Source organism: Amborella trichopoda, chromosome 1, assembly GCF_054954075.1.
Source record: "Amborella trichopoda isolate Santa Cruz 75 chromosome 1, AtrichopodaSantaCruz75HAP2 v2.0, whole genome shotgun sequence".
NCBI classification, from domain to species: domain Eukaryota; kingdom Viridiplantae; phylum Streptophyta; class Magnoliopsida; order Amborellales; family Amborellaceae; genus Amborella; species Amborella trichopoda.
In genome coordinates, this window is record NC_142336.1 from 42902967 (window position 1) to 42913582 (window position 10616).

Below are 10616 nucleotides of genomic sequence, written 5' to 3' on the forward strand. Positions count from 1 at the left end.
ATCACAATTAGTATATCTAAATTGTTATTATTTTTGTGGTTCTAAAGAAATCATAACTATTTAATAAAATTATTCAATTATGAGGCTAAATTCAATAATCTCTAAGACCATATTCTATTGAAAATATTTTCTAATGATAAATATTTTTTAATGATTAATATTAAATATTACGTGCAACGCATTTGCATATTACTAGTATATATATAATGTGCACGTGCATTGCACATATACTAAATATTTGTCACTAAAATAAATTATCAATCTTAAACTGACATATTCGATTGTAGAGAGATATAGAAAGAGAGAATTTGTTGGATCCATCTTCACAAGGGCTTCTATTAGATAATAGTTTTTTATATTTTAGTTATATTATTTTATAATCTGTTTTAAAATTATTATTAATTAAATTAATAAATTTTTTATTTACTTGTAAGTAAATATTATTTTAGAGAATTCCAAAAAATAAAAATATAAAAACATATCTTATAAACTTCAAAATATGATTATGATTCTATTTATGACTTCCATTGTGAGGTAATTATTTTTCTAAAAATAATTTTTATTACATTATTCACATCTTTAATTTGTATTTACTGTTAATTATTATCTTTTTTTTAGATAAAATTATTTTTACTTATAATAGTAGATATATTATTCACTTATAAGTAAGTATTATGTTAAACATTGGAGAAACTAAGAAGAAAAAAGAATAAAATAGAAGGAATTATATTTTTATTTGTTATATTTTTTATTAATTACTTTTTTATTTTATCTTTCTTTTTTCTTATTTTTAATTATACTATTTTATAAAATAATTAAAATTAATTTAAAATAAAATTAGCAAACACATTATTTACTTATAATTAAATATTATTCTAAAAACTGTAAAAAAATAAAAATACAAAAATATGCCACATGATATGCATAATAAACAACCCATGATAAATAGATATCTATTGCAAATACAATTAATTTGTATACATACCCAAAAAATTATATATATATATATATATATATATATATATATATATATATATATATATATATATATATATATATATATATATATATATATATATATATATATATATATATATATATATAAATATATATATATAGGATTTGTCTAGAGTTAACCCCTCAAAATACAAAGGTTCAAGTTAGAAGGAGTTGTGATGGGTGTATAATATTACTACAAGACAAAAGTACCATTTGTCTTGTAGTAATATTTACCTACAAAAATAACTTTTTTAAAAAAATAGATTACAAAATTAATAAATCCACCCTTCATAACTCTCTCTATCTTGAATCTTTGTAATTTGAAGGGTTGTGAAGTTTAGATTATCCCACACACACACACACACACACATATATATATATATATATAACTGGATATCAAATAATATATAAAAATTGACATCTTAGTAACTTAGATATGATAATTTTACAACTATAAATAAATTACAAATATAAAAAGGGGCATAACCCGATGTTGGTCCCGCCTATGTAGGGTCTACCTATGTAGGGTCTAGGGAGGGGTGAGCTGGAAACGGTCATTAACCTTTGGCTTTTTATGCAAAAAGTGGCCACTCTCGAGACACAAACCTGCACTCTTGTGCTAACTGCCTGAGCCTTTTACCGTCGCACCAAGTGACGCCCCCTAAATAAATTATAAACAATTTATTAATTGTAAACTAAATTAATTAATATAAAGTAATAAATTCTATAGATAACTTTAGAATTTGTTTACTATTAATAAATGATTACAAAATTATATGATTATGAGATATTCGTAATATTTAATTAGGATTCTAAATACTATTGTAATTTTTTTTTTTTATAATTATGCTATAATTAATTGTATATATCTATCACGTGAACATTCTAACAATTACTATTACTATTAATTATTATAACAAAATAATTAGTTATAATAATTCAAACAATTATTGATAAATTACAATATAAAAATAGAACACTTATACGTACATTTATATAATTGTAACTATAACATTATAATATATTGATATATCAAGTTAAAATTTGAATAGTGCTTCATAATGATCATTTTTTTGACAAAGGTTGCTTCATAATGACCATTTTTATTACTAATGAAACTATAATCGGTGCGGTTTGTATAGAGCCAAGGCTCTAAACAATCAAAGTAGAGCGCACCTTCAAATAATGTCGAGAAATGTGGTTTCAATGTTGGAAATCTTTATGATAGCCTTAAAATATATTTCCATCACTAATTATAAAATTTAAAGCTTTAAAAATAATGTAGATCAAGTAGATCTATGAAAACTTGAAAATATTGAAACTTGACGGTCCAAAAATGCATTACAAGATGCACTATTTCCAAAACTTGAAATTCATGTTTTCTCATGTCCATCCATCTTGAAGTCGAGATGATCAATTTGAGAATATTTGGGCATCAAAACAGCCTCTTCTAGTGAGATTTTTTATGTGTGCCCTAATTTGATCCTCGTACTTATATAAACTTTTTCCAACTATAATTAACATTTAAATAATTAAACTTATTTTAATTATGGTGAAAATTACTGTTGAGAGAGAGGAGAGAGAGAAAGAGAGCAGGGAGAGAGAGAGAGAGAGGGAGTGCATATGGGAAGAAGTTAAGTATGGTAATGTGGTAATAACATGTTGTATGTATGATTAGTTTGGTTACTAGACAATTAACTATTTAAGCACAATTTTTAATAAGATCAATATAGTGGATAAGTCTAGTAATAACCTGTATGTAAGTAGATTGAGTTAAGTATTAATGATGGTTATGGACTATTTATAAATTAGACTATTTAAAATATAAAGGCACTTTTGATAGACACACCTATATAAGTTTGCAAGTGAAGCTGCTACTTATGAGATGCGACTCATCTCTAGAGCACTATCGAAATTAGGACATAAGCATAAAGCCCATAATATGGCGATAGTTAAAGATACCAGAGATGCATAATATTTGTGAGTTATACTACCAATCTGTTGGATAACGTATGTGGTTCAAAGCTATAAATTACCATGGAACTTGATGTGACTTTGTAGTGTATGCTCAAAGTGATGATTCAAATCGAAAGATACTTTCATGATATGTAAATATTATATTGTTGTCTATTGTTTTTCAAACGATAAAAATTTATAACCGGAGAAAAAAAAAAAGAAAAAACCAGAACTAGACATTTAATATTAAAAAAATAAAATAAAGAACTAGACATCTAACCATCCATCAGTCCGTAAAAGTGTTCACATCGTATTAGCGACACTATTGCCGTGAAAGCATCCATCTTCCCCCATTGCACTAGTCGTAAAGACTTATTTATTTGAGAGAAGAACCAAAGGCTCTAAGAGTAGGGTTTCATGTAACAAAGCAGAGTTAAATCAACTTACAGAATTACTAGGTAATTTTTTTTTATAGCCCTTTTATTTTCAGTTTTTTTTTTTTAACCCTAAGATAGAGTTTTCCAATGCATGGAAAGTTGGATAAATTACCAGTAAGATAGTATTATTTAATTAAAGTGAAGAGAAATCACGAATGAAATTATGGGATATGAGATCCATGACCTAGGTTTTTGTATTCGAGGAGAGTAGTTCACGGATATAAATTAGGGTTATTATTTTTTATAATGTAGAAAAATGATTCAAAGAGAAAAATGAATCAATTTATAAAAATGCCGGTATCTTTTCTTTACGTTTATAAAATATCTACTTTTCTTTAATCCTTAGATGCAATTTTTTACCAGTTGAATAAATTACCAGTTGTACTTATTATTCGTCATGGCCTACAGATTTTCCTTTTTACTATAAGATAGGTGTTATTTGATGGAAGCAAAGATGAATCATTTATGATATTATGAGATATAAAACCTACAACATAAGGTTTTTGTATTTGACACGGTAGTTCATAAAAGGCTTAAAACTGAATTTTCTAGGCCAAAAAACAAGTCCAGAGGAAAAAAAAAAAAATGTTATTATGTGGTTCTTTTCTACTTTATTAGATAATTTACATATTGTCTTAGTTTATCTTAGAATTGTTGCAAATTTTATAGCATGAATCTTATTTTGTATCAACAGTTTTCAATAGTGTAAACTTTTAGATTTTACAGCATCAATGAGTCCGGCCAAAAACACAAGGCACGATGCCAAACCAAAAAATTTTAGCAGCAACTTTATTTTAGTCATGGTGGGTGACAGTTTGAAATTCAAAATGTGAAATAAAAGTCTAGCCATCCAGTTCAATTCAACCACAAGAAACATGAAATCCAATTCTCCCCATACTGGTTAATACAAAGAATCAGAGTTGACCTCAATTCAGGTTTCTCTTCAGATATGCATATAATTGTACATTGCCTCAATTTCCAGGTTAAATACACTTCGTCTAATTCTCTCTGGCGTAGTTCTAAATGCTTTATATTTTATGCATCTAATAATTCAGAATATGAACAACAACAACTCATCTGCAGATCAATGATCACTAACTTGCTAAATTACACATATCCTACCTGATTTGCATAAGTATCAGTTGATCATGCCAATACGACCATGTTTTGCGAGCTAATTATGCCGAGATATTTACAACCCGTAGGCCACTACAGATGCCCCCCCAATGACACTGATTATTGCTACCATCATAAACAACATTGTTTGGCAAACCCTTTGATTGGCCATACTAGAGAAATATGATTGGAGCTTCTCTGATACATGTATGGTACATAAACCCCAAAATCTTCAAATAATGAGGGTAGGGCCCCTGTACGTTCCTCTCTGAACCACAAAACTATCAGGGGGCTGATACTCTTCTAACCAGGTCAGCTCAGACATCTTTATTCCAGTTTTCTGAACCAAAGCTACTGTAGAGATTGAATCGAGTCAGAACTAGTAAAGGAAAACTGAAGCGAAAAATGAATATGTACAACCACGTGTGTATGTGTGTATTTAGAGAGAGAGAGAGAGAGAGAGGGAGAGAGAGAGTCTTCACTCAAACATTAGAAGAAAAAAGAAAAAGAAAAAGAAAAAACATGTAATTAAAAACAACACACATGATGCACATGCACACGCACACGCACACACAGCACACTTGAGCATACGTGCACACACACAAAATAAATAAATAAAAAGGAAAAAATATGTTGTAATTAGAAACAACACACATGATGCACATGCACACAGCATATACGCATGCGCGCATGCACAAAGCGAGAGAGAGAGAGAGAGAGAGAGAGAGAGCGATGGGCACCATAATTACCAGGAAGATTCCTACTTGGTGAGACTCGGAAATAAGAGCAGTGCCGCCCATCTGGGGTTGAATAAGGGGGAGATAGAACATCAAGAATAGCACAGGGTGTTATGGCCTTGAAAGTGTGGATGTTCCCACCACTCGTTGGAAAGAGAACAGTGGTGCCACCGGATGCACTCATCTCGCAATCTCGGACAAGCTTCGCAGGTTTTGCTGCAAATTCCCACAACCCATTAAACTTAGTAATGCATCATCTTTTGTAGTTTGCAAACAAGTAAAAGAAATGAGAAAGCCATTGTGCATGAACCTAACTTCACTGGAAACATGGAGTTCAAACAGTGATTGTTCAGGATATCTGGAATTAGCTCAGTTGTTTCAAAAGAAAATGTGCTTTATCATGCTCATCTTCACTTTAAATTAAAAGCAATCAAAACAGGAATCCTTTCACAAAAAATTCAAAATCAAAAGCAATACATGCACAATATTTACTATGCCATGCAGTCTATGTACTCCACTGACAAAATGGGTCACTGAAATGAAGGAGTTCAATGATGAAGATCAAAGTAGTTTTGGTTGAACAGATGATTCCTGTCATCCACAATGATTATTTGAGCCAAGAAATAATTACTTAAAAGTTTCAATGTGTTAGAAAAAATAACCCTGTATAAGAACAAATAGCACATGACAGAATAACTCATTAGCCAATAACAGAATTACAGCCCTTTGATTCCACCCCATGAAACTAGAGTGCAACTTCCAAAAAGCAATAATTTGCATGTCAACTTCTCTAAGGCTTATCTATTCCATGTTCATCCAATTAGAGGCTCAAGTCAATCTATAATGGAAGCCAAGAAATTGCAGGACTGATAATGGAGGTCAAAAACTTGCAGAACTGATAAACGGAATATTCTCAAGAGGGCAAAGTTGATTGACTGAATCTAGGAATCTCCAAAATTATGTCTAAGCCATCTCCGACCCTCAATGCTTCACTTAAGGAAATACCAAATTTGTAAGATAGGATCTGAAGTATGTCTATATATGCCATGTGCCACTCACATGGCAGTGCTATACTCACAATTACAGCGCTACACGCTTTATACTCTTAAGTAAACATCTCAAAATATAATGTAATTGAAATACATGTCCTATAAGAGTGACATTGAAGAGCCACCCTAGCCAGATATAGAGATCCCTCATGCACATTTTCTCATATGCTATCAAAACCACCAACCAGGATAGGGCTTCCATAACAGATCTTATACCTCGCTTGATACCCTGAACGACTACACCAGCTGAACATCCCAATTCCTGAGCAATCCTGCTCCAATTACCTCAGGACCAAAGCGAAAATTGCCAACCAAAAGAATATAATGATTATAAAACCTACTCCCGGATTTTATCAAATCAACTATGCATTGCTCAGAGAATATACTGGTTATATGATTTGATATCCAAATCTAAAAACCTCAGTTCAAGTCAAATGACATATTCAGCAAGGTAAATCAAGTGTGAGAGGAAGCCCAGGCATAAAAGGCCGAACTTCATAGCTGTTAATCTATTAAATAAATCGAAAAGTTTAAATCTAAGTACTCTCTTGCAACTCCACATTTTGAAGCCCAACACAAATACTTCAACATAATACGATAAAGTAAAAAGTCATTTTAAATTTGGGCCAATCTACTAAATGCAAAGCAAACAGAAAAAGAAGCCATATACACTATAACTCATTATCTAACTCAAATGATCAAAATAATACTCAACAGATATATGTTTGGAGATAAGAAAACCACACCATTTGATGCATTGATGGCCTCTGGTACATCCAACCAATCATAAGACTTCGCATGTAGTGTACCATAAAGAAGCTTGCTTAAGACTGTCATCCCAGGATGATTATGTAGGGGTATAATCGAAGAAGGTGGCATGCAAAATATTCCAATCTGCAAAAAGAAATCATCATACAGAATCCGTCAACAATTTTGCGAACAGCACCAAGTTCAAAGAATTTAAGTGTATTCATCATGACTCATTAGTGGTAAAATGTCAGATAGGCATTAACAAACTCCTAACTTTAGCAAAACTAAAAGTTTCAAACAATGCTTGCTACCAAAAGTGCCTTTAATAATAGAACACCTTGGGAAACCAACTAAGAGAATAAATGGAACAAGACTGGGAAAACGTACCGAAAAGCTATCACACTCGTGTAAATGCAGGTAGGTGATTGGAGGTGGATAGTGGTGTCTTCCATTTCGTCCTTTCTTTCCATTAACACCATATGATGAAGGTTTCCATGCTCTTGCTAATTGTGCCTCCTGTTGGAGGCCCATATCAGAAGGATTCATGTCATCTGGAATAGTACAAAAGTTAAAAACAATGTGTTTTCACTGAATGGAAGGCTAAAGAGAACTGCAGCATAAAAGGAAAGTCAAAAGAAAGCAAATATTATAGAGACGTAATCCATCCCACTACCAAAGAACACATGGTACTACAAAAAAAAGAAGAGAAGTGTATGACCACGACGGGGCACTGTGCATACTGTTATTTGAATATTGCAACTCTATCTCTTTTGATAGTATTTGAACCTCGCAAGACTTGATATGAAGGAAGCTAAAGCTTCTGTCGCTCAATCAAAGAACCCGGTACGGGGGATGGAAGAAACCACCTACTAAGACCATGAGGATGAAGGAGCCAGGAACAGAACATCACGTCAAGGTGGCCGGACAGAGGAGCATTCAAGGCGAGGATGGACTGGAGATGGATAAAACCCCAAGAAATGTGGCCAGTAAAGGTGGGAAGGCATGGGAAATGACCAAACTATAGGTCTGCAAACTTTGAAGGAAGGGAGGGGTCAGTTCAAAACCTCTTATGTCAAAGAGAGAGGTTTGGCCATGAGAGATGACAATTGTCATAGACAAGAGCACCACAAGAAGCAAGTTGGCAATGCTGAATGCATGCTTGGTGGGGAGGTTGAATCCACCTGCTGACGAGATTAATACGATAGATAACTCGGATACTCAAAGATGGAGGTCAGAAATAATCACGTGGTTAAGGTTACTATTTTTCTATTATTTGTAGTCTGTGATGGAAGCGAAGAGGGTGCTCAGACATGGAGCTACAGTGCTACATATGGATTTTCTTACTCCGAAAAATTGGCATCTGGTCTCTAGGTTTATGGTAGGAAGTACCACAAAGTCTGGGCAAGCCTCAATGGCATTCCAATCACCAGGTGGACAGTTGAGGTTCAAGGAGAATGGTAACCTTATGGTGGCATCAATGGATTTTGGTTTACAGTGACCACCATGAAGTTGTGAGGATCTGCATAGGATTGAATTATATGACCGCCAATCTAGAAGCAATACCGTATCCACTAATGAATGGGAGTTTCTTGATAAGTTAAGAACAAATAATCCCGGTAGTCTAGATAATGGGGTGCTGGTGGATGATATGGTGAGGAACTCTCTGAGAAGGGAGGAGATACAGTAAAATTCGCAATGGTAGAATGAAGGTTTCAACAATCAAAAAATAAAATGGGGAAAAGAAGGTTTCTGCCTCATGACAGGCGGACAGAAGCTGGCTAGTTGTTAGAGGTCAGACAAGGGTCCCTAGCAATGGCAGGGCGCTAACATGGGAGATTGATATCAAATAGGCCATTGAAAGATGCGATGGCATGCTACAGAGACCTGTTATGCCCTTGTTAGAAGTGGAAGATCTCAGGCTGTGAATCTAAGTCCAATTGAATTCCAATAAAGTTTCACTGGCTAATAAGAGTATCAGAGCTTCAGCCTCAAAGTAGGCACCAAGAAATGGAAAAATGCTAACATATATCCACATATATCTCGAGAGTAATACATTCAAAATTAACTCCATGTTTCCTAAACATTACTGAAGAGGAAGTGACCATATCAGCACGAGTCTACCAAGCATATCAAATTGATTTGTGCACTCATAATAAATATCAGAAACATTACTTGAAACAAGGTTATATTTGCTATCACCAAGTGGAGGGGCATCAGGTTGAAAACAAATGCCAAGCCCAAAACTCAGGAATGTCAATGACAGAGAGAAAGTAAGAGTGCTACTACTCGTTCTAGGACTACCATTAATTTCCTTTCTGCATAATAGCACAAGCTTAGACAAGACAATAAAGTAATTCAATACTGGTAATAAAAATGAATCAAGCCACCTATGTTATTAAAAGTGGACTGAATACCTAACTAGCAAGGAAGAAGAAATGACAAGGAAGAGTAATACAAGCAAAATCAAAATCCCCAGTCTTTGATTCAATCAGAACTTTGAATAACTTGGTGTTTGTGTTACCCATATAGTTTTATTTTAAAGAAAAACAACAGTTTGGACCAGGTTTTGGCTAGCCATTCAAAGAGTTGATTGATTTGAGGCGTTATCCAGTTTTGCCCCCAGATGGAAAATCAGTTTATTCGGTTCTTGAGCTAAATACTAATAAAAACCCATAACACAACAAAACATCATAAATGAGACAAGTGCGACATAAAAAAGAAACAAGGTTCACACCTAGAATAGCATGGACATTGTTAAGAGCTTCTGCTGAAACTGGTCCATTTGAAGTAAAGGATACTTTGCAAGCATCATAAAGCCTTTGTACGGCTGGCATGGTGAATTAAAGAAAACCAATTTAACCAATAGATAATGTACAGAAGTTATAGAACTTCTAATAATTGTTTCTTCACCAGTTGTGTAAGAAATACATTAGAGCCATTGGCTACTTCCCGTGTCACCCCACCAAATCACAGAGAGTATGAGCTCCACTTTTCAGAACCTTGCTCCAGATCTCATTGATGAGATTTTAATTGCCGGCTATGTAAGGTTTGTTTTTCTATAAAATAATAGAGCACCAGGAACTATTCAACATTGTTGTTGTCTTTAATTCAATAATTCGACCATGAATGAAGAAGGAAGCTCCCGTTCACCTAACCCTAATATCTGTTCAGATCACAAAAAAGAACAATCGTTCTTATAAGGTAAGTTGTTATTATACAGTGTAGAGATTTGCAAGATAACTCTCTTCAAATGCAAAATATGAGTTCAAGTGAGCATGCATATGAATTCTTACATTTTCAAGACCAAATTAAAGAGGAGAGAATGCAATATTTCCAGAAACATTTTACACACATATTACCAAGGATCTCCAACATGCATTCCAGATGTAAATGCATACAGCATGGACATGGTGGGCTGTAAAACAATCATACTGGTTAAACATTCGACCAACAAACCCATTTGTGAAGGTTCAAGATAACATGGTGGTTAAACTTTATACCGAAACATAGCATACTATTTTAGAGCAAGGTGTGTTACTGATTGGAAACATAGCATACCATTTTAAAGCAAG

At 33.2% G+C, this 10616-nt stretch overlaps 1 protein-coding gene across 4 annotated transcripts; it reads right to left on the reverse strand.

The window, feature by feature from the left end:
* Window positions 1-4312: 4312 nt before the first annotated feature.
* Window positions 4313-9926, reverse strand: LOC18442111 (2-aminoethanethiol dioxygenase, putative (DUF1637)). Of its 4 annotated transcripts, none has more exons than XM_020672336.2 (5): window positions 9779-9926; window positions 7432-7595; window positions 7041-7188; window positions 5273-5461; window positions 4313-4859 (listed from the first exon to the last, which is right to left on the reverse strand). In XM_020672336.2, the coding sequence occupies exons 1-5, from the start codon at window positions 9876-9878 to the stop codon at window positions 4741-4743; spliced, it is 720 nt and encodes a 239-aa protein (XP_020527995.1). In that variant the 5' UTR covers window positions 9879-9926; the 3' UTR covers window positions 4313-4740. The 4 variants fall into 4 exon arrangements, with proteins under 4 accessions (XP_020527995.1, XP_011626253.1, XP_011626252.1 ...); XM_011627951.3 differs by having other exon boundaries at window positions 4313-4862; XM_011627950.3 differs by having other exon boundaries at window positions 5258-5461.
* Window positions 9927-10616: the final 690 nt, after the last annotated feature.